The 25,390-nt window shown below is 43.5% G+C and overlaps 1 protein-coding gene across 3 annotated transcripts in view; it reads left to right on the top strand.

Moving 5' to 3' along the window:
* The window catches only part of DNAH14 (dynein axonemal heavy chain 14), a 215,191-nt gene that overhangs the window by 101,216 nt on the left and 88,585 nt on the right, over nt 1-25,390 (top strand). For all 3 annotated transcript variants that reach the window (XM_075863387.1, XM_075863386.1, XM_075863388.1), the window contains exons 35-46: nt 5,814-5,985; nt 9,956-10,045; nt 11,943-12,062; nt 13,105-13,290; nt 13,417-13,507; nt 14,598-14,815; nt 15,337-15,589; nt 16,505-16,619; nt 17,265-17,494; nt 18,404-18,520; nt 23,257-23,391; nt 24,878-25,010. In XM_075863387.1, the coding sequence (XP_075719502.1) occupies nt 5,814-5,985; nt 9,956-10,045; nt 11,943-12,062; nt 13,105-13,290; nt 13,417-13,507; nt 14,598-14,815; nt 15,337-15,589; nt 16,505-16,619; nt 17,265-17,494; nt 18,404-18,520; nt 23,257-23,391; nt 24,878-25,010 (1,860 nt within the window). The remainder of the gene's footprint in view (nt 1-5,813; nt 5,986-9,955; nt 10,046-11,942; nt 12,063-13,104; nt 13,291-13,416; nt 13,508-14,597; nt 14,816-15,336; nt 15,590-16,504; nt 16,620-17,264; nt 17,495-18,403; nt 18,521-23,256; nt 23,392-24,877; nt 25,011-25,390) is intronic.

Below are 25,390 nucleotides of genomic sequence, written 5' to 3'. Positions count from 1 at the left end.
TACGTCCGTGCCACCCGCGTATTTTTCACTCGTGTCGCACGGACCTATGCAAGTCTATGGGGCAGTGCAAACTGTCAGTGATTTTTACGCAGCGTAAGTCCGTGTGTCCGCTGCGTAAAACTCACGGCAGGTCCTATATTTCTGCGTTTTTCGCGCATCACGCACCCATTGAAGTCGATGGGTGTGTGAAAATCACGCGCACCACGCGGAAGAACTTCCGTGGGACGAGCGTGATTCGCGCAACATTTGGAAACCACGTGCTTTTCTGTTTACAAACATCCAAACGGAGTGTCATAATGATGGCGGCTGAGCGAAAATCACGCAGCAGCATTTCCGATCTGATGACACACGGAGCTGTTAAGTGCCTTTTGCGCACGCAAAACACCACGTTTTTTGCGTGCGCAAAAACGCACACGCTCATGTACATCCACCCTAAGTGTGAGATCACGGTCTTTCTTAACCCCTTCCCCCTGCTTGCATTCTGGGCCCTAATGTCCAAGCCATTTTTTACATTTTTACATTGCCACATTCGAAGAGCTATAACTTTTTTATTTTTGCGTCGGCATAGCTGTATAAGGTCTTGTTTTTTGCGGGACGACTTGCAGTTTTTATTGGTACCATTTGAGAGTAGATGCGACTTTTTGATCACTTTTTATCACATTTTTTTAAAGTCAGGATTAACAGAAAACAGCAATTTTTCCATTGTTTTTTATTTTATTTTTTACGGCGTTCACCGTGCGGGTTAAATAATGTAACAGCTTTATAGTCGGGGTCGTTACGGACGCGGCGATACCAAATATGTGTAACTTTTTTGCTTTATTGTAGTTTTTTTTAATAGTAAAGCATTTTGTAAGGGGAAAAGCTGGGTTTTTCATTTTTATTTTTTTTTCACTTTTTTTTTTTATTAACTTTATTAAACTTTTTTTACTTTTATACAAGTCCCACTAGGGGACTTCACTATCCTCCGATCGCTATTATAATACACTGCAATACTTTTGTATTGCAGTGTATTACTGCCTGGCCGTTTAAAACGGACAGACATCTGCTAGGTCATGCCTGCGGCATGATCTAGCAGGCATTCGCTCCAGGCAGACCTGGGGGCCTTTATTAGACGCCCGGCTGCCATAGAAGACACAGACACTCGGCGATTTTATCGCCGGGTGTCGGTGGGATGAGAGGGAGCTCCCTCCCTCTCTCCAAAACCACTCAGATGCGGTGCTTGCTATTGTGCACCGCATCTGAAGGGTTAAACGGGTGAGATCGATACTAATATCGATCTCACCCGGCAGAGCAGGGACACCCCCAGCCCTCAGCTGCCTCTGGCAGCTGAGCAGTGAGATTTGACGGCTCCCTGCTCTGTTTACTTTATTCTACAGCAGCGCCGTGGAATAGCGGCGCTGTAGAATAAAGCCCATTAATAACCGCCGTGAAAAGGCTAATCGGCGGTCATTAAGGGGTTAAAGGGTAATTAAACTTTCAAAAAACTTCTGACGTGTCATAGTGACATGTCAGAAGTTTTGATCGGTGGAGTCCGAGCACTGAGACCCCCACCAATCACTAAAACAAAGCAGCACAAGCGCTCGTTGTTCGTGTCTGATCGGCTTTTCTCGGAGAGCCGAGCAGTTTGTGTACGGGCTCATAGACTTTCTATTGAGCTTGTACACCAATTGCTCAGCTTTCCAAAAGCAAACCGATCAGAAACAAAGCAGCTCAGCGCTCACCCGAGGGCTTCACCGCTTTGTTTTAGCGATCGGTGGGGGTCTCAGTGCTCGAACCCCCACCGATCAAAACTTCTAACATATCAGAATTTTTTTAAAAGTTTAGTTACCCTTTTAAAGGGATTGTCCAGGACTTATCACTGGCCTCAGCGGTAATGCTGAACGAGATCGCTGAGACCAGTGATGGCTGCCGCGGTCCCGTGCATGAGCGACATGTCATCACTGCAGGACAAGTCAACAGAGACCGGTGGCGACCACCAGGGCAGCGGCGCAGGAGTGATGAGATTAGAAGGAAATACTGTGGAGGGCGCTGTGACACAGCCAAACTGCAATTTTTCCCACTCTATTGGAGTGTCCGGTGCAGTTATTGGCCATTAATTCTTTCTGTGAGAACCTCTGAACTTCTAGTTTATGTTGTTACTTTGCACATTTAGCGCTCTTGTTTTGCAACATTGCCAGTGACCACCTTTACTTTCAGAGAGTGTTTTTTTTTATTTTCATCCGCTAGCAGGCAGCTTCTCGGCCCAGTAGAGGTACATAGGTTGCAGTCTCTGCGCAAACTAAATAGAGATGTATCCCTGTAGCGTATGTGAGTAATCGCACGTTGCGAAAATCGTCCTATGCTTTCAGCTTTTCACAAAGAATTGAATTACCTATAGCTTTTCTGAGGGGTGTTGTACTATGCTATAAAATAACCAGACAGGCGCCTGATTCTTTAGAAGATGGGGGGTCGGTCACAACATTTATTATAAGGCCGCGTTCACACGCAGCGTAAATACTGAAGATTTTCCGCAACTGATTTTGTTGCGGAAAATGCACAGTATAATACAGAAGCGCTGCGTAAATGATAAGCGGAAAAAACACTCAGAAATTTACCTCTGGTGCTTTTTTTTAAATCCGCAGCGTGGCAATTGTATTTGCGTAATCGCTGCATTTTGTTGCGGGTTTTTCCCACTGAATTCAATGGGGAGGTAAAACCCGCAACAAATAGCAGATGTTGAGATTTTTGCGGCGGAAAAGCTGAGATTTTGGCGCAAAAACTGCAACACAGAAAAAAATAATCTTATACTTACCCAGAACTCTGTGCTTCTTCGTCCAGGCCGGCCTCCTGGGATGAAGTTTCATCCAATGTGACCACTGCAGTTAATCACTGGCTGCAGCAGTCACATGGAATGAAACGTCATCCCAGGAGGCCGGGCTGCAGGACGGCAGAGGGACGCGTCGCCAAGGCTACGGATAAGTATGAAACTTTTTTTTTTACTTGCTGTTTTCCACAACAAACATTTCGGATGAAAAACTGCACCACAATTTGCTGAGGTTTTTCGGCCGGAATTCCCTGCGGCGACCGAGGCGTATACGCTGTGTGCTTTTAAGCATAAGATTAAAACTTGGTAGCGCAGCTCAGCAGGTGATTCATCTTCAAATCTTGTACCGTATTCGGTTTGATGCTGGCTAAACTGAAGAGCGGAGTTTAAGGAATCCTCCCATTCTTCACCAGTCATTCAGGTGGTCTTTCCCGGTCAGAATGCCAGGTCGCAGTCCTCAGAGATGTCACCAATTGGCAACAGATATGCCTCTAGGAACGTGTGGAGCAGATGTAGAATCAAAGTCAGGAGCAAATCCAAAAGTCGATACCAGTTGAGCGATCCGCGGTCCAAGATTTTGTGGTTGGAGATCCATTTTTCTGTGTTACAGATCTCCAAATCCCCTGCTTCCCTTCACACAGCCATAGCGTTAGATGGTAATATTCTTTCTGCCCTCAGCCACCACTAGGGGGAGCTTATTGAAGACAGATGTATACAACTAGAATTCTTTAATCATTTCTGTAGAAATCTCAATGCAGTGAGCTACCCCTAGTGGTGGCTGCAGGCAGACAGAATTTGATCATGTAACTATGGCTTTGTGAAGGGGATTTGGAGCCGTGTATTAGAAAAACGATGCTCCAAACCTAATAAAAATATATACTATGACATTTTTCAGCACAGAATTTTGCTTGTAAAAATGAAATGGTGGTCAGTTCAGGTCAACATCACTCTTCAAACCCCCACATGACCTATTACCTCCCTGTAAGCCCCACATGCCGACCTTAAAGGGGAACTAACTCCATTCCAGGCAATCACTGGCCCATCCGTTAACAACTACCAGGCCAGCCCACACGTTTAGAGCGTTGCTAGACCAAATCGAAGTAAATTTGCAGCAAACTAAAAACGAGACGTGGTCCCATCCATGACACCGCCATATTGAGGGAAACCCTATGTGTGCTGGTTGTATTTCCATGGGTCTCGATGTCGATATTGCTCTCAGCAGTCTTATTGCAGTGCACTGGAGAAGAATATGCTATAGAACTTACTATATCACTATAGCGAAAGAATCGGTAAGAAAACGGCGCAGTTTAATGACCGCGCTGCTGATCGGCAGTTTATGCGGGTAACACCGTAGGGTGTCATGGAGGTCTCCACACCTGATAATCTCATCTGCAGAAAAGCCCTCATCCTACTGCACCAATGAGGTTAATGCTTTGTGATACAGCTGAGCTGATACTGCAATAAAACACAAATGTGCCAGCAAGGCGAAATATTAATATGGATATGAGGGAGCGCTGGACTGGTTATAAATAGCCTCCAAATCCGGAAAAATAAATCCAAGGATTAGCTCAGTGCGAAATATGCTGTGACACCCCCTGCAACTATTCCTACTGCAGCAGAGAATCCATCACGAACCCTTGTGTATTTGATGATCACCTTAGTTTTCAGGTTTTACTTAGACTTTAGACTCACGAGTCCTTCCTCTCCTGCTCAGAAATTCTATTCAGTTCCTAACATATCTGTTTCTTGGAAAGCTGGGTGATAACTAATATGGCTTCTATTCGGGGGCGGAACTACAGAACTACAGGGGGGGCAGAGGTTGCACTCCCACCTGGACTCTGTTGTCTGACGGTGGCCAATCGCCCACTTTGGACAATCTCTACTTGTTAGAGGGGTTTCTTGACAATAAACTGAACACAAAGTGACCCCCTGCTGCGACTCCCAGCGATCAGCAGTAATCTGTGGGGAAATCTGGCAGTAAGTGTTAAATTTTTCTACAGCACCACCACAGGGGACATTAAGGATTACACCGTGTCCATTCATATCAATGTTTAGTCTGTGTAATACAGGATCGGACAGGTCCTCCAGAATGGGAGACTCTCTTTCTCACCCTAGTAAGTTATGGTATATTGTTGGGATATTCCATTTCCATTCCTTACTAATGTAAGGCTATTGCCAACCCATGATCTCTGCCCCTTCCTGCAGTGGGCTGGAGATTTCTCACAGCCTGTGACATGCATGCTGCTGCACAGGGCACAGTCTGCCACCTCTCCTGTGCCTTAAACCTGCATCTTTCTCTCTCCAGCATCCTGCTCACAATTTGGAATGACCTATATAACTAAAGCTTACGTTAGATCTAAACTGACCACACCTCCCTATGTAATTATTGGGAAAAGCATCCTGGGACATGTAGTTACTAGATCTACTGCCCAGTGCTTTCTAAATTCAATATGGAGGACAAAAACTATTATTCTCTTCTTAAAAGTAAGTAAGTGGCATCACGGGGACATTAGAAGAGCACTGATATAAAGTACGCTAGGTTAGGGGGTGGTGGGATTGATTTCATGTGCTGCGGGAGTGTCCCTTTAAGAAGAAGCGGTTATTCATCTGCACCTCCAAAATTCTTTCTTCCCTTATATTTTTGTTTTATCACAATTCAATTACTGTACATTATGATTCATTTTTGCGTGTGCATAAAAGAGCGAGTTATTGTACAGCCCGGGGCACATTGTCATTCTTTGATGCTTCGAGATACTTTTCTTGTTAGTGTTTTTCACAAAATTGAATCAAAGTCATTGAAAATAATATTGCGCATCACGACCGAGAGGTTATGTTAATACCGGCATAGAAATTATTTTATTTTGAAGGATAATCTGTACTTTTATGAAAAAAGTATAACCCAAAATGATCAACTTTTTCACGTCTGGTGGAGATTGCCTTCAATACAAAATCATTTGTAACTTATGATATCAAAATATTCGCAGTTCTAATGAGTTTTCTGTGCAACCAGTGAGAAGAACCCCAGACTTTCTCCAGAAAGTGAAATGCTGATAATAATTAGTGCCCTAAAAGAAGCAAATGTGCCCAAATTTTTGGCTGAAGATGTCGTACTCTTTGAAAACATCATGGCCGACCTGTTCCCAGGAGTCATCCTTCAGAAAGCAAACACCGAAAAATTAGAGGTACCGGCAGCTCAATCCCAATTCTCAAAATAACAAAAAATAACTGCAACTTTTTAGATATGAGAATTATTTTTACCATTCAGGTCCTTGATTCTGTAGTGATATTATTTATGCACCGTATGATGGTATTAATTAGACACGGTATAGTAGTAATAATTGCCTGTACTGTAAGGTAATATTATTATTTAAAGGGTAACCAAGCTTTTAAAAAACATTTGACATCTCAGAAGTTTTGCTCAGTGGGGGTCCGAGCACTGAGACCCCCACCGATCCCTAAAACGAGTTGTGCCGCTTCGTTTCTGATCGTCTTTCCTTGGAAAACCGAGTGGGCGGTGTACGGACTCATAGACTTTATATTGAGCCGCTCCAAGGAAAGCTGATGAGAATCGAAGCGGCACAGCTCACCTGAACGCTTCTGCCGCTTCGTTTTAGGGATCGGTGGGGGTCTCAGTGCTCAGACCCCACGATCAACATTTCTGACATGTGAAAAGTTATTTATATTTTATGTAGTATTTATTGTTCTTGAGTACGCTATGATGGTATTACTTATAGCCTTGTATAGTGATATTAATTTGGCACTGTATGGAACAGCTAAGGGGGACATTATACTGTATGGGGGGCATTATCTGTATGGGGCATTATACTGTATGTGGCAGCTATGGAGGGCATTATACTGTATGGGGGGAATTTTGCTGTATGGGGCAGCTATGGTGGGCATTGTACTGTATGGGGAACATTATACTGTATGGAACAGCTAAGGGGGCATTATACTGTATGGGTCATTCTACTGTATAGGGCAGCTATGGGGGGCATTATACTGTATGGGGGGAATTATACTGTATGGGGGGCATTATACTCTATGAGGCGCATTATTCTGTATGGGGCAGCTATAGGGGCATTATACTGTATGGGGCATCTATGGGGGCATTATACTGTATGGGGGCATTCCACTGTATGGGGCAGCTAAGGGGGCATTATATTGTATGGGGGCATTATACTGTATAGGGCAGCCATGGAGAGCATTATACTGTATGGAGGGCATTATACTGTATGGGGCAGCTATGGGGGCATTATACTGTATGTGGCAGCTATGGTTGGCATTATACTGTGTGGGGGGCAGCTATAGGGAACATTATACTGTGGTGGTCAGCTATGGGGGCATTATACTATGTGTGGGGGGGAGCTATGGGGGGCATTATACTGTGTAGGGGGCAGCTATGGGGGGCAATAAATTGTGTGGTGGCATTATACTGTGGGGGCAGCTATGGGGGGAAATATACTGTGGGGGTATTCATGGGGTCTGTGTGGCAAGGCAGCTGGGCATAGGCATGCGCAGGGGTCTGGTGGTGTTGGGAGGGGTAGGGGGACCCAAGCTGAATTCTTGCACCAGGGCCCATGAGCCTTTAACTACGCCCCTTGTCCCAGGCAGTGTGCTAGTAGTGCTCTGCCCGGGACTATGGCTCTGGGGTTGCCCCTGACAACACTGTCCAAATATAGACAGTGACGTTAGGGGCTACTCCTGAAGCAGAATCCCCAGCCAGAGCATCGGCAATGCTCTGGCTGGGGATTCCACTTCTAAAGGGGAAACTCAAAGGCACTACCTACAGGGAGAGGGGCTGTGTAGCACTACCTGGGAGGAGGGGGCTGTGTGGCACTACCTGGGAGGAGGGGGCTGTGTGGCACTACCTGGGAGGGGGACTGTGTGGCACTATCTACAAAGGGCACTAAATTTATGGGGGTACAAACTGGGGGCCTAACTTCTTTATGGGGACACAAACAGGGCCTAAAGTCTACATGGGGGCACAAAGTGACGCTTTCTGCCATTTTACTGCCACTGTAAGTTCCCCCTCAAAGGGGCCTACTAAGTCTGTGTCGCCCAGGGGCCCACATAAACCTGGAGCCGGCCCTGCGTTGATTCATGTATTTCGATACAAAGCTGTGCGGCCGCAGTTTTGTAATACATGAATGTAGTCAGAGTGGGGCAGCGTTTGTGTAATACATGTGTAATACAGCCATTGCCCCACTCCTGACAAGTGTGCGTGCGGTCAGTATGATGTGATGCGGCCAGCGCTGCGCTAATGATTGCCGACAGTGAAGACAGAGAACATGGCGGGCACACTGAAAAACACCCCCATGTTCTGTCTTTAGTGCCGCCGCTCATTAGTGCAGTGTCGGCCACATCACTTCATGCTGACGGCGCGCGCATACTTGTTGTCAGGAGCGGGGCAATGGCTGTATTACACAGCCAGAACATCGCTCTAATGGCGGAGATCAGAGAAACCTCGCATCTCCGCCGCTATTCCCTTGAATGCTGCGATCAAAGCTTACCGCCACCGGAGCATTCAAGGGGTAAATGAGAAGGGGGATGCCCCTGGATCGCGTCACGGAGAATACCTGTGAGGCGATTGAGGGACTTACCATATATGGACAGACAGCCCAGGGTCCATTGAAGGACCCCAGGGCTGTCTGACCATATTTCTTGTTATGACATACTTAGGTATGTCCTAACAACTGCCTGTGTACTATCAGTATATAGATATATGCCAGTGCATTAAAGTTAAAAAAAAAAGTAAAAAAAATAAAAAAATACACACATTTTTACAATAAACATTAAAATAACAGTCTCAATACATAAAATATACACATATTCGGTATCATCGTGACCGTAATAACCTGCACGACAAATTTATGGAATTATTTATGCTTTCTTTCACTTATTAATGGAAGGCACGAGGTATTATGAATTTTGAACCTCCATGTGCCTCACATTAATAGTAATTAACCCCATCATGTACCCCACACATTAACCCAATGTTGTCCATTATGACTGAGGAAAATGATGTGGTTAATTACTATTAATGTGAGGCACGTGGAGGTTCAAAAGTCATCACACCTCGCGCCTCACATCAGAAAACAGAAGAGCTTTTTTTATTATTATTGTTGGCAAAATCGTTTTGGTATCGAGAATCGAAATACTACACAAAGTATCGGTATCGAAGTCCAAATTCTGGTATCGTGAGAATGCAGCCTGCCGTGTTGTCATGTCACGTAGCGCCATAGGCTAAAAGCTACGACACAATACTTCATATTTGGACAATGGTTACACCATCCTGCAACTTTGCGCTGCCACAGCACATTGCTCACTGAAGGTGTCCTGTACACAAACCGTTTGTTCCTAAGGGTATGTTCACACGGCGGGGGTCCGTAACGGCTGAAATTACGGGGATGTTTCAGCCTGAAAACATCCCCGTAATTTCAGCCGTACCGGCATGTGCAGGCGCTTGAACGCCGCGTCAATTACGGCCGTAATTAGCGCTGCTATTCATTGGAGTCAATGAATAGCGGCTCCAATTACGGCCAAAGAAGTGACAGGTCACTTCTTCTACGCGGGCGTCTATTTACGCGCCGTCTTTTGACAGCGGCGCGTAAATATACGCCTCGTGTGAACAGACAAACGTCTGCCCATTGCTTTCAATGGGCAGATGTTTGTCAGCGCTATTGAGGCGCTATTTTCAGACGTAATTCGGGGCAAAAACGCCCGAATTACGTCCGTAAATAGGCCGTGTGAACATACCCTAAGTGTTTCACTCTTTCAGATATGACCTTTACTGCTTTACCAAGAAGGATCTGTACAAAGTAAATCCTTATCTGCTGCCTTTTCCTTTATTTTTAGGTTTTGAATATAACAATATTTCCAGATTCGCACAAAAAAAGGCCATTTATCTCCTATATGCATCTGTTGTTCCTATTTATTTCACTTGTGGGGGACTCAGTGCATTTAGAAATCAGATTTTACAGCAGCAATCTGAGCGTTCCTTTGTTTAAGCAGTTTACCTTTTGGTTTATTTTCCTCCCTCTAATTGGTTCTCCTTCCTCATTAACGCTCTCCGCTCAGCCGCGCCGGCACAAACATTTATTAAAACCACTTTCTGCTATGACATTATAGTATCTCTCTCTGTGTGTGTTGTAGAAAGCCATCTCTGCCGCAGTCAGTGAATTAACTTTGCAGCCTTGGGAGAGTCAAAGGGAGAAGGTCATCCAGTTCTATCACCAGATTGTGGTAAGTGTGAAGGTCGTGGAAAAGCTACAGATTAATGGAGACATTTCCTCATCTTGTTTTTTTTTTGTGTTTTTTTAAATCTATGCTTGCAGTCAGTGAATGGAAACGTTCATTGTTTACTTCCAGAGGTTTAAAATCTGTCTTGGTCATGCGATGCTCACACAGCTGCTTAGTTGGTTACAGTTATCGGAGCTCTGCATTGTAAAGAGCAGCGCACCTGTGTGAGCAGGACCAACTTACTTCCATGCCCCCACTATCCCCTGCTTAGAAATAATTGAATGGCTCATATTACTTCAACAGTGTGACCGTAACAAGTCCCTGATAATATATACCTCTATACATTGCATACGAAATAAAATATATAAATACACCACTATAGTCGAGGCGCGGGCGCCCCTATCTAATGTAATGCCGAGAGACCTCCACCTACATCACAAGACTAGGACAGCTTCTCACGATCTGGATATCAACTACGAAGGGCCCCTTATTAGATGACAGCAAGCAGAGATCTTAGAAGCCGTGAAGAATTGATAAACAAAGTATATTTTAAAAAAAAATGGCATAACTTATCAGTATGTAATAAATAAGCGCTATTTGCTGATTCCGGGGCATAATCCTTTTGGACCTGGAAATATATCTCTCGGGCTCCTCCTCTTGTATATAGTTTCTTAAAGATGTATTCCCATCTTAGACAATTATGGCATATCCACGGGATATGCCATAAATGTCTGATAGATGCGGGGCCCATAACTGAGACCAGCCCCTATATCGAGATCGGGGTCCCCTAAACCCTGTTCTACCTTTCTTGCTTCCCGCTGCCTCCCGGTCACTTCCTGGTTAGATGATCGGGAGCTACGGATACAGCGTAGCTCGCTGTGTAACGTTGTTTCCATAACCTACATTCACTTATATGGGAGTTACGGAAATAGCATAGCTCAGCGAGCTCGACCACCCTATCGCGAAGTGGCCGGGTAGCAGCAAGAGCCGAGAAAGGTAAAATGGGGCATAGGGGGCGCCGTTTTAGGGATGTGTGGATATGTCATAAATGTCCCTGATAGGAAAACCCCTTCAATATTCTATTCAAGACTTATCTTGGTCTATGGACTCAAGGGCCTTTTACACCGGCCGTGAATCGGCCACAGCAGCGAGCGCCGATCAACGAGACATCGTTGATCGGCGCTCGTTTGCGCCTGTCACACGGAGCTATGCGTGGGGACGAGCGGTCATTACTCCAATCCCTCGTCCCCATCCATTATCATCATGTCGGCAGCGCATCTCCCGGTTTACACACCAAGATGTGCTGCCGACAACCATAATATTTGAACTTTTTTATACCGATACGATCAGAAGATGATCGAGCGTTTGCTCGTTCATCTGCTGATCGCTGCCCCGTTTACACAGGACAATTATCAGCAACGAACGTTATGTCAACGCTCGTCTGCCCGATAATCGTCCAGTGTAAAAGGGCCTTTACAAGGGGGTGAGTAATGGCAGTCATTGCACTGCCCACCTTTCCACTGCCCCAGAATAGTATATAAATGCGCATTGTTATGCAACCCATATAACCCCTGTAATGACACCATAAGCGGCTGGGATCTGCTACCCATCTAGGAGACCAAGTTAGAAACACAGCAGCGGAATACTGTCGCCTTACCATAGATATTGGTGGCATATCGCTGGCTTCCTGGAGTGTGACATGGGGGAGGGGATTTTGGGATTGCCGACGGTCACTCTAGAATTTTTTGGCTTTGAGTAGAATACGCTATCATTTTAGTATTTAGTGATACTAGTTGTTGGGGGAGGATTAGCGCTCCGTGCTTTTCATGGCCTGATTCGTCTTGGCGTTGTGGTGTTTCTGTTGGTGTCAAATAAGTTTCAATCTGCAAATTTATTTCAGGCCCGCCATGGTGTGATGCTAGTGGGCCCCACAGGAGGCGGGAAGACCACAGTGCGGAGAATTTTGGAAAAAGCTCTGATACATTTCCCATCATCCCCAACAGGAAGCAGCTCTCTGCCGGTAAATCTACTTTGTCGTTTTATAGGGTGTTTGCAAAAATAGGAATACAAGGTGTTTTTAACACTTTGTCGCACCTTCACAATCGCACGGTGCCGATGGATTATTATGGCCTCAAAGGCCCCCCAGGACTGCCATAGGCCTCTGCCTATTATGCCATGCCAAACAAAAATGTAAAATTAGAAAAATTTAAAAAATCTACCCCTGACGAAAAATAAACAAAAACCTACTTTTTCATTAAAAAAAACATTATTTAAAAATAGTAAACCATAAAAAAAATCTGGTATTTCCGCAATCGTAACAACCCATGTAATAAAATTAACATAATATTTATACTACATGTCGTCATAAAATAATTGGGCTGTGCTGTGTTTCCTATTCCTCCCCCCAAAAAAATTTTGAAAAGTTATATGTTATATGTACCCCAAAATGGTGCCAATAAAAGTTCCAACTCGTCCCACAAAAAACAAGACTAAAAAAGTTATGACTCTTGGAAAACAGCTATAAAAATTTTTCAAAAAGTGCTCGGCCCAAATGGGCCGGTCCTTAAGGGCTTAAAATTTTTTTTAATTTACGATAACAATTTTACATTTGAAGGTCTTCTGCTCCTTTATGAACTATATCCACAGGGTCTTAGGCCCCATGCAAACGAACGTGCTTTTGCGGCTGCAATTCCGCCAAAAATCCACGGGAGAATTGCGACTCCATTCATTCCTATGGGGCCATGCACACGACCGTGGTTTTCACGGTCCGTGCATGGCCCCGGAGCCCTCATTGAAAATAAAGCTCGCGGCCATGTGCACAGCCCGCGATTTGCGGGCGGCTCGCAGCTGTCACTCCGTGGCCAGCCGACCCGGAAATCACGGCAGTGCACATGGCTACGGTCGTGTGCATGAGGCCTTAGGCATTTGTTTTTGTTGCCTTGTTGGTAAACTAACCCCAACATAGTCTATAGACAGTAAATATAGGGATATTACATAAGCAGTTAATACGTATGTAAAAGTTGGCGATGTATCAATACAATGTTATTGAATTGATTTACAAGACTGTCACTAGAAAACGGAAAGTGGAGACCTTTGTCATAAACCCCAAGTGTGTGACTCTCGGAGAGTTGTACGGTGAAATCAACCCCAACACCATGGAGTGGTCGGATGGTCTTCTGGCCTCAGCTGTACGGACCTTCACACAACAGTCAGCCAAACAGGGTGGACCAATGACGTCCACAACACAGGTGCTCGTATACTCCATTACATATGTTCCCTGGATATACAGTACATGTATGGTATTATTATAGGTGATAACAGACCAGAGTAACCCCCTAATATTATCTACCAAATCTGTTTCTTATGTGTATCAGAGGAACTATAATGAGGATCAGCAGAATTTAGGTGATGTTTACAAGACTGCAGATCGTGAATATTTGGATTGTGGGTCATCACTATCTAAAGGTAAGTGTAACTCATCTGTATACTAGTCATGTACTGAAATCTGTTGTCATAAACATAATTACCAATGATACATTGTATTTTTTACAATTTTTTATTTAAAAAATTCATGACATTACTTTTCCTGTACTGATCTTGAGTTACAGCCTGTATTATACTCCAGAGCTGCACTCTCTATTCTGCTGGTGGAATCACTGTGTACATACATTACATTACTTGTCCTGAACTGATCCTGAGTTACATCCTGTATTATACTCCAGAGCTGTACTCAATATTCTGCTGGTGGAGTCACTATGTACATACATTACTTATCCTGTATTGATCCTGAGTTACATCCTGTATTATACTCCAGAGCTGCACTCACTATTCTGCTGGTGGAGTCACTGTGTACATACATTACATTACTTATCTTGTACTGATCCTGAGTTACATCCTGTATTATAATCCAGAGCTGCACTCATTATTCTTCTGGTGGAGTCACTGTGTACATACATTTCATTACTTATCCTGTACTGATCCTGAGTTACATCCTGTATTATACTCCAGAGCTGCACTCACTATTCTGCTGGTGGAGTCACTGTGTACATACATTACATTACTTATCCTGTACTGATCCTAAGTTACATCCTGTATTATACTCCAGAGCTGCACTCACTATTCTGCTGGTGGAGTCACTGTGTACATACATTACTTATCCTGTACTGATCCTGAGTTACATCCTGTATTATTCTCCAGAGCTACACTCATTATTCTGCTGGTGGAGTCATTGTGTACATACATTACATTACTTATCCTGTACTGATCCTGAGTTACATCCTGTATTATACTCCAGAGCTGCACTCATTATTCTGCTGGTGTAGTCACTGTGTACATACATTACATTACTTATCATGTACTGATCCTGAGTTACATCCTGTATTATACTCCAGAGCTGCACTCACTATTCTGGAGTGAACCAGTGAAAAATACCATTGAGTGCATATAGTTTGGGTGGTCAGTGTCTTTGGTGACTATGATATTACACAATGTTATACTATATTTACATCTGTTACTGCCATGTTCTGGCTATCACGACCTACATTGTACTGTTTAGGTGACCCAGCTTCAGACTGGTACTGGATAATCCTGGACGGCCCGGTGGACACATTGTGGGTGGAGAATCTTAACACCGTTCTAGATGACACGAGGACACTTTGTTTGGCCAATAGTGAAAGAATCCGTCTACCGCACGGGATGAGGATGATATTTGAGGTGGACAGTCTGTCCCAAGCCAGTCCCGCTACTGTCAGCCGCTGTGCCATGGTGTATATGGTGAGATCACAAGGCTTCCAAAGAAGAAGTATTTCTGGGAAAGACATTCATGTTTGACTGATGACGGTCCAACCACTGGGACCAGGGCCAGCCCGGGGCTCACTGCTACTGACTGTGCTGGGGACATGCCCCTATATATTTAGCTATTATTCTGCCTCTTCTTTTATCAGGTCTCTGTCCCTGGACCTGCTGTATGGGAGGCAGAAACACTAACAGGGAGCCACAGGCTGCACTGTTATCTATGAGAGGATTTTCTCTGCCTAAAATCCTCAATAGTATTGTTTATAGGCATAATATACTGGTAGTTAAAGAAGTACTCCGGAAAAATGTTTTCCCTTCATTTCTAAACAGGGTTACAAACAACTGCCTTACTCCTTCTTAGGGCATGTTCAAATGTGGTATTTTTTTTTTGGGCGTTATTTTGGCAAAAATTTCAGAAATGTTATTGTATGTTAAGATCTGCCCAGATTGTTAATGTGCCTAATGGATATGCATGGCTAATTATAATCTCCATTTTTTAGGACCCGGTGGATCTGGGATGGCAACCCTTTGTCAAGACTTGGCTAACACAAATATCCGCCAAAGTCCCGACGAGCGGCGTCCAGTATTTGGATAAACTGATTGACAAAAGTGTGGATGAGGGAATCAAATTCATTCACAAGCGTAAAGACAACTTAGCGTTTCCCGTTCAAGACCTGGTGCTGGTGATGAACCTGTGCAAAATTCTGGAGGCTTTTTTTGACTTCATGAGTGGAAACGGAGGCTTTGGGCAGAGTAAGTGATGATCTATTATCTGTGGGTATATACAGTCCAATGTTTTTAAAGAACACGTCAAGCTGTGATGATGGAGGTGGAGCAGTCACTACGAACAGGGTCATAATTTGACTTCTTTAGTAGATGCATTATAAGTAATGGGGAAATCATAGGTTTTATTAACCTTAAAGGACCACTAAACCTTAAAGGGGTTGTCCCATGAAGATAACCTCTGTCCATATGCCCTATTAGGGAATAGGGATGTCATAGGGAAGGACCTCCGCTCAGGACCCACCTCTATGAGCCAAAATGGAGAGCCCATCTGATAGCTCGCCATGTAATACTTTATTTCTCCTGCAGTGGCCACTGCAGGGGACATGTCTGGCTGGCCTAGACATCCAACGGGAAAGACAGTTGTTTGCCGGGAGTGTCGGGGGGCGGGTTCCATATGAAAGGTGTTGTCTGTGATGAGACAATACCTATAAGTGCAGGGGTAGAAGGTTTCAGGCATTCTGTATAGAGCTACAGACCTTCCTCCTTGAAATTACTGTTCGTCTGAGCATACAAACTCCACCAATGGGATCTGCCTACAAGTATCTGGACGTGTCAAAAGATAATTTTTGGCTAGATTTCCCTAGTGAAGAAGCCTTCTGTAGGTGAACATCCACCAGCACAATGAGGCCGTGGGCTTAGTAGAAGTAGCTGAGGCTCAGAAGAAGTAGTAGTGTCCTTGAGGGTGGAATGACCGGAGGTGGAAGATTTGACCTGGATGGGATAAAAACATCAGATCACCAGGGTGCCACCATTGTGCAGATCATTGGAATGACATGGGCAACTTTTTGGTCATGACGTTGCCCCACGATGTCATATTGTGATGCTGCATGCAATATTATCCCGTACATTTCTATGATTGTTATTGGCCATTTTTCTTCTAAGTACTGGGTGACTTGAATGAGAAAATTCCTTCTACATCAAATAATCGTGAGTTACAATCTGCGACTGAGTCCATGAGATCGTACACTCCTAGCCTGACGGAGAGCCTGAGAAGAAGGTCAGCATGATACGTTATCCTTTTCTTTAAATAATACCTCCCGATTTAGTTATTTAGGGACATGTCATGGAGAAATATCGGAAGATAGCATTTATGGGGTCCATGAGCTGGGACCACCTACTGTTAGAACCAAGGAGTACCAGCTCAATGACCCCTCGTGATGCTTTCTTCTGACATGTCTTTATGACATAGCTAATAACTGAAGACAACTTTCCCTGAATGGATTTTACTATAAAAAATTACCGTGTTCATAGATTACAAAACAAAAATTTCTCCGCAAGTAAACCCCTGTTTCTTTCTGTTTTCAATGTTTTTTTCTGATGATAGGAGACCACTGGTTTATAGGTCTTAGTTAGAGACCAATGCTCTGTGTAATGCCTAATGTCTCCTGTGGTGGTGCTGCGGGGAAACTGAACACTTACTGCCAAGGTTCCACACAGATCAAAGCTGATCGCTGGGGATCCAAGCAGGGGGTCACTTTGTGATCAGTTTATTATGAAGGGACACATCTAACAAATAGGCATAGTCCAAAGTGCAGAACCCCTTTAAGCTTTATTTACATGAAAACCTGGAAAGCCCTTTGAGTGGGCATTGTTGGAATGGTGTAGATGCAGATCAAATGTGATATGTCAAATTTATTTATAGAGAAGAACAGAAGTGGTACTTAGAAAAGCACCCAGAAAAGCTATGCCCTCTTCTGGGGAAGCTGTACATTTTTGCATTTACATGGGCATTTGGGGGTATTTTAACCCGGGAAGATGAACATGAAGGAGATTCCCTCATTGGGTTGAAGGCCAGAGATGACTCCTTGGTGAACATCACCTATGACTTCAACAACTTTGTTCATGACTTGTTTGAAGGAGAACAAACCAATGGTAAGATAGTCCTCCTCCTCCTCATCTCTGTGTTTCTTCAATCTCCTCCTCCTCCTCCTCTTCCTCCTCCTCATCTCTGTGTTTCTTCAATCTCCTCCTCCTCCTCTTCCTTTCTGTTTCTTCCATCTCCTCCTCTCCTTCCTCTCTGTGTTTCTTCCATCTCCTCCTCCTCTTCCTCCCTGTTTCTTCCATCTCCTCCTCCTCCTCTTCCTTCTCCCCCTCTTCCTCCTCCTCCTCTTCCTCTCTGTGTTTCTTCCATCTCCTCCATCTCCTCCTCCTCTTACTCCTCCTCTTCCTCCCTGTGTTTCTTCCATCTCCTCCTCCTCCCCTTCCTCCTCTTCCTCTCTGTGTTTCTTCCATCTCCTCCTCCTCCTCTTTCTCCTCCTCCTCCTCTCTGTGTTTCTTCCATATCCTCCTCCTCTTCCTCCTCCTATTCCTCCTCCTCTTCCTCATGTAGCCCTTGCCTAAATCCCAGCATACAAAGTTTTATATATTTATTTACATTGTTGCTTATTTATGGGCACTAAATTGAATATATACATATCTAACTTGTAATTCAGACTAATTGACTTTTTTAGGGGGTTGAATACTTTTGCAATGTACTGTATATATGTATAATGCATTATATATTCATTAGTTTCTTCACCCATAACCAGTAAATATCTATAGTGGGCCCTAAAGTACTTATAAGAGCCAATAGCGAGATGAAGAATGTTTTGTTTTTGGGATATTGCCTGTTGATAAAAGATCCAGGTGAGGCAGCGAGTGTGCCTGTCCCCCCATCCCCCGAATATTCGATTTGAGATTATAATCATATTTTCCCCGTTTTCCTCTCCGGTAATATCTCTGAGAACATGTACTTGTCAGTGCTCCGGGCTCAGATTTTTATCTTTTATCCATTTTTTTTAGGAGTTCAGATGCCTCTAGGAGAGAATTCAGTTTTCAATTATTTTGTTGATCTCCAAACTGGGAATTTTGTTTCTTGGGATAGTTTTGTTCCGTCCACAGAATCTTTAATCCAGAAAGGTAAGACTTTTTCTACTGATAATATTGTGTATAAATTCCTCAAGGTTTTCAAGATCTCTACTGTCTGTTATTGAATGGGATCCTTTATGATGTACTTCCAGAGGATGAAAATCTGGTTCGTTACAATACAGTTATTAGACCCGTGTCCTGTAATGAGCCGTGAACCTGTGTGTCCAATACATGACCGGCCATCATCTTCTGGTAGCAAACAATGAAGGTTCCCATTCACAGATAGAAGCAGAGATCTTGATCAAATGATGCACAAAGTATGTTAGAAAGTTGTATAACTTTTTTTTCATACATCGTCTAAACTTTTATGTGCTAAAATCAGTGAACCCTTTTAAAAATGTAAAAATTAATAATATCAGTAAAAGAAAACAAAAACATCAAACAATTTTTTTGCATTAAATAAAATGCATGTAATAAAAGTCCCACAACACCATATAATATAGACCTAACTCTATGCGGCCAAAAGTATGTGGACCCCTGACCATCACACCTATATGAACTTGTTAGACATCCCATTTTAGAACCATAGGTGTTAATATTGATTTGGGCCCCTTTTGAGCCTATAAAACTGCCTCTATTCTTCTGGGGTGTCTGTAGGAATTTGTGCGCATTCAGCCAGAAGAACATTTGTGAGGTCAGGTTCTGATGTTGGAGGAGAGGGCCTGGTAGACCCTGGCTCATAATGGGTGTTCCAGTTCATCCCATAGTTATTGGATGGGGTTGAAGTCCGGGCTCTGTTCACTTGAGTTCTTCCACAACAAACTCCAAAGATCTAGCAGATAATAATAATAGCACTTACAGGTGACCGGGGCAGATCTTGCAGATAATAATAGCACTTACAGGTGAAAGGGGCAGATCCAGCAGATAATAATAACACTTACAGGTGACCGGGGCAGATCTAGCAGATAATAACACTTACAAGTGACCGGGGCAGATCTAGCAGATAATAACACTTACAAGTGACCAGGGCAGATCTAGGAGATAATAATAACGCTTACAGGTGACCAGGGCAGATCCAGCCGATAATAATGGCACTTACACGTAACCGGGGCAGATCTAGCAGATAATATTATCACTTACAGGTGACTGGGGCAGATCTAGCAGATAACAACAATACTTACAGGTGACTGGGGCAAATCTAGCAAATCAGATATCCATACTATTAGTCTATCTATGGGGATTACATGGCTGTGTGCTTGATTTTAATGCACGTGTTTGCAATCGGTGTGGCTGAAACACCTAAACTCAATAATTAGAAGGGGGTCCACATACCTTTGGTCAAATAGTGTATTTGGGATTCTCACAAGTTTTTTTTCTGCATTTTTCCCCAATTTTTTTTTAGGAGACATTGTAAACACCATGGGGAGCTATATTAAGACTGACACACGTCTCTTAATAAATTAGGCGCATCTCTGGCCGTCTATGCGCCAAAAGTCAGATCTAGTACGTTTTAGAAAAGTGGCATGAGTGCCGGCTTTTGTGCCGTTTGTGATTTTTCTACGCTTGAAAACTGGCATACAAAACCAAACCTAAACCAAAACCTAACCAAAAAGGGCACATCAAGACAGAACAAGTTGTCCTTTAAAAAAAAAAAAAAAACAAGGTCTCATACAGCCACATTGATCTAAAAGTAAAAAAAGTTATAAAAAAAATCTGATCCTGAATGGGTTAATCCTGGTTACTTTGCAGCGGATCTTTTTGTTTGATCTTTCTGAGCCAATTTTTGCTCCCCTTGGTACCAGCTGCTGCCGTTCTATAAATGATGGCGCGCGCCAATGTTTTATATTCACCTTCTACAATGATAATTATTTGCTTTGCTTTTCTTCTTTATCACAAGAGCTGATGTTCTATTTTACACGCGGTTCTTCTTTGTATTTGCGACCATTTATCTTCTCCTCTATCATAATGCGTCTGTGCTTCCTGTCCGGGCTTTATACATTATTCCTTTAGTATATGAAAGTGATAAGACAGACGGCAGGAAGAAGAATTATTTATAGCACTGGATATAGGCACTGCCTTGTGATGTATGACTTCAGGATCCTTAGATTATAGACCTTTTATTCAGTCTTTTCTTTTTTTTTGCTCTTGTTCTCATTATTTACTACATTATAAAGCATAAATCAGTAGTCCTTCTAAAGAAATGACAATTAGTAATATATGTTATTAGGGGAAAATGTCATCTTCCCCACCTTCCAGTAGCTTGTAGCTCCCTTTTCTTTGTCTGCCGACTCCCTGTAAATGTTCAGAAATTTTCTCAGTCATCCAAAAAATCCATCTAGTGCAAAACCGCTTATAGAAGACAGGGAGGAGGGGGATGCAGCCGCCTCAGCCTTTGTGTGAGACTGCATGCTGTGAGAGGGGAGGAGGAGCAGCGATAGCATCTTATTGGTACATAGCACATTCTGACATCAAGTGAAGTCTGTCAAACTAATACCAGCGCCGGGTAGGGGACTTAAAGGGGTTTTCCCAGCAGAGACATTTATGATATGTCCACAGGATATGTCATAAATGTCAGATAGATGCGGGTCCCACCCGCACCTATCTCTAGAACGGGGCTCCTTAGGTATGCAAATGAGCTTGCAAGTGCCCCTAGGGCGGTCCAAAGCCCGGTAAGTTCTCTGGCTCTTGTGAGTGAACCCTGCTCAACACCTCCCTCAGTGCCGAACACTAACAAAGCAGAACGGTGGGCTCATCAATCAAGACCAAGAGGGAGGCATTGGGCAGGGTTTACTCACGAGAACGGGAGCACTTCTTGGAGTTGGGACCGCCCTCAGGGCACTTGCGAGCTTATTTTCAAGTGCCTTTTTCCTTGCACTGCTAAGTCTATCTGCAGCCACTAAGATCTGCTTGCACGAGCACCAATGCCACTGTGATTCATATATGTGGGGTTAGTGGCTGCCTCCATTTTTTGATCTTGCACTCCTCTCATTTTGCCCTGGGTGGGTTCCTACCATCCCCAGATATATGTAGGCTTAGTCAAAATTCTTGGTGTATGTGCAGTGTAGGTTCCCACCTATAGAGGACGCCTTGTCGTGGCAGGTGGGCTCACACAATTTGATCAAAATGTGCGCTAAGAACCTCCCTATTGTAAGTAGATTTAGCAGTAATGCATATTTATTTATATTTAGTGGCTTAGGTGGCATTAGTGTTCGCAGAGTGCGGTCACAATTTTCTTGTGTACAGCACTAGTTTCGACCTCTCAGCTCATGCCTCTTCTGCAGAATGTTTTTTGACTAAAAGAACATGTGCTCATCATACTTCTCTTATTTGGTCTATTATAACACTTTTATGCCTTGTAGATAATAGTGCAGCCCTCTGCTCACATACGCCCGGGTCGCTGCATGGGACTCGCTATCTATACTCTATAGCTATAGGGGTTTCTCCAGGATTACACGAAAGAGATGCTTATCCGACGTGACAGAATCCGGTCCCAGTACATTGCGCCAGTGTTTGTTGATAGCGGTTACTATATTTAGCCGGTTCTATTTTCAGCTTTTACATTCCTGTCCTTTAAGTTATTTTTCATTTCCACCTCATTTATCACTCAGTTACTGGACAGCCTTCATATACAATGGATATGATAGTTAATTCTAAAAAAAAATACATCATTTATCATAGGGAGAGGTGAGCAGGTGATTGACACCCCCTTTAAATATTCCCTGTGTACAATTAAAATTGTGTGTATACTTAAAGGGGCTGTCCAGTTTAGAAAGCCCATTGTTATACAGCCTATTAGGGAATTCTGGGGTAATAGAGGGTTGTCCTCTGTTCGGGATCCTCATCTCTTGGGCAGAGTTGAGAGCGTTTACATAGAGCGGATCTCGCTCTGGAGGACCCGTCCTGTATTACACACACAACACAATTGAATAAGCACTGTGTAATACTTAATTTCCCCTGTGGTGGCACTGCAGGGAAATTGAACACTTACTGCCAGGTTTTCCTACAGATCACAGCTGATCGCTGGGGGTTCGAGCAGAGAGACACTTTGTGCTCAGCCTATTGTCAAGGAAACCTTCAAACAAGTAGGGATTGTCCAAAGTGGAGAACCTCTTTAAGGCCAGTGCTACACAGAGATTTTTTTGTAGCACAAATGATTGATTTTAACAATTAATCTACAGCTGCAGTCCACAGGAATACTTTCAGTTGTATACAATCTTGGGGACTGCAGCTGTCACTTGAGAAATCTGATCCTGGCAGTTTTAACCCTTGTGATGCAGCTCATTAGCTGCTTTGCTGTATCACAACGGAAGAGTGCTCCCTTTGCCCTCCGGTTGTCAGCCTTAGCAATAGCAATCAGCATTTAAGGGACAGCCATGTCCTTTCATTTTATGCAATGGGTGTGACTGAAATGGACAAAACCACCATTTAGAAGGGGGATCACATACTTTTGGCCAGGGCATATGTCCCCTATAGGCAACTTATGCTGTTACAAAGGGACCATCCCGGGTTGAATCCGCCTCTATTTTTAATTGGTCAGGCGAACTAAACCAAAGGAAATGTGTCCTCTTGTCCCAGGTCATCAGGGACAGGGGCAGCACCAGAAGGGGGACTTTATTCTAATCTCAGCTATGGCACCCCCTTATCTTTGTATACACCACTGTCTGGACCTATAGTGCTGATTATTACAATTGTACTTACAAGGAGTTGTCTACGATATACAATATGTGGTATCTAGCACTTTGTTACTTATATTTAAGATGTATGTATATAATTTTTTGTCCAATTAGATTCGCTGCGATTCTCAGAGCCATTGGAGGACAGAGGGGGCGCTCTTGACGAGTTAATCTCCACGGTGGACAGTGTGCGATATTCCTTCCTTACCAGCCTGCTGCTTCTACGTAAACAGCCAGTTCTCCTCACAGGTGAAACTCAAATGTCCGCCATTTTTTTTTGTAAGCGCTCCTGAAGACGAGGTCATGTTAGGAAATGTCTTACCAATTCTGCAATGGCATAGTTGAGTTTTCTCAGAGTCGGGATCCGTGATGTCACAGCTACTCCAACAACAGCTTGCGACCTTAAATTGGCGCTTTTACTATAATATTACAGAATTGCTCGTCTTTGATGTTGGGCGTATACGCCAGAAAAACTCCCAGCATATACGTTAAATGTCTCCACAGGGCTCCATTAGTCCAGCGGAGGCCAAAAGAGTGTCCTTTTGGCCTCCTTCGGGCCGGTATACGTCGGTACACCTTTTGGTAGGTATGAAAAAGCGTTGTAGACTGCGCTTGTCAATACAAAGGGATTCCGTAAAATAAAGTATACACGCGGTATACTTTTTTATTTTTACATGGGATGAGTGAGAATACAGAAATAGCTGCCAATCACATCGGACTCCATGGTTGACGTGACAGGTTTTCTTTAAAAACAAACCAGGCCTCCAAAAACATACTGATAGGTTACTCCTCCTGTGACATGGACTCCTTTGTGAGTTTGTCAGACAGGGCTATAGGATGGCGAGGCCTAGTGGAGATAAGGTCTCTGGTTATTCCATTATCTGTATTGTGTTGAGGAATAATCCACATTTCTGGAGAAATTTACACAAAACGTCTAAAACTGAAGTAAAAGTTCACCATTAAGCATCAGGTTGTTTTAGACGTCCAAAGTTCTGTGTTGAATAATTTTATAATATATCTTTATAGGGTCTGAGTTCTGTTTTTGTGACACAGAGCTCCAAATCCACTGCAAACATAATGATAAAATTCTGTCTGTCTGCAGCCACCACTAGGGGGAGCTTAGCAACTTACTGCATATTGTCTTATTATAGAGTTCAATGTATAGGTTCCTGAGCTCCCCCTAGTGGTGTTATAACCTGTCTTTGCGTCTGACTGGCAAATCTGCCTAGTTAGACAGTGGTACATTGTCTGATGGTATATATATATTGCTAAGGAGATTTGCCATCCAGGATTATGGGATCAATAGCTGTCAATTTGCATTATAATAGACTTATCAGGAAAGGGGACTCGTGTATATAGTAGTTCTTTTTTATTTTAGTTAGTAGTGCTCTATGTAAGAGCAAACCCCATTCTGTCGGACTAAAGCCGTCCATATATTACATGGACATACATTCATCTGAATGGCCGGCATACAATACTACATTGGAGGGAAAATGTGTGGCAGGCGTCACTCGGGAAATCAGCTGATCGCCAAGAACCGGATTGTTGGCGATCTGCTGATCACTATTCTTTCTTAAAGGGGATGTCTCTAATGTGACAACCCCTTTAAATTTGATACAATTATTAAAGGGTCAAATATGACACAATTTGTATCTCTTCACGTGTTATATGTATTTTGTTACTAAAACAGACATCTACATATAATCCCGGCTTTCCTGAATGATCTTATTTGTAGGTGACTCTGGAGTTGGAAAGTCGACATTAGTCCAGAATATGCTTGGAAAACTGCAGAAGCCTGGTGGACTTTCTATAAGAGTCGGGACTGTGTTGGGAGATATCCTCCTATTTAATGAGTCAAGAAAAATAAGGTATGTCCTGTATCTAGTTATTATATTTCATTTGGAGTCTTAGAATATTATTATTTCACACCAAATTTCTAATGGTTCGTAAGTGGATTCTGTGATTTCCACCAAATGTTTCCAATGTACGTTTACGGTGTTGCTTTCACGTGGGCACATTGGTTGGCAGCCGCATCTCAGAGGAAACGCTAATCCTAAACTTTTAACCCTTCAGTGGGTTATCAACACCATCATCAACACCAATGATTGTCCGCCCCGTCAGCATTGAAAGATGGGAGGGGGAGAGGGAGAGAGTCACTTCAGGGAACGCCCACTGAGCTCTGAACTTGCAGCTCCACCAGCACGTCAGGACAGCAGGTCAAATTGAAGAAGCAATGCGGAAATCAGTT

The sequence above is a fragment of the Rhinoderma darwinii genome, chromosome 4 (genome assembly GCF_050947455.1).
Source record: "Rhinoderma darwinii isolate aRhiDar2 chromosome 4, aRhiDar2.hap1, whole genome shotgun sequence".
Taxonomy (NCBI): Eukaryota; Metazoa; Chordata; class Amphibia; order Anura; family Rhinodermatidae; genus Rhinoderma; species Rhinoderma darwinii.
The sequence above is the reverse complement of the archived record's forward strand: the minus strand, read 5'-3'. Positions and strand labels throughout refer to the sequence as shown.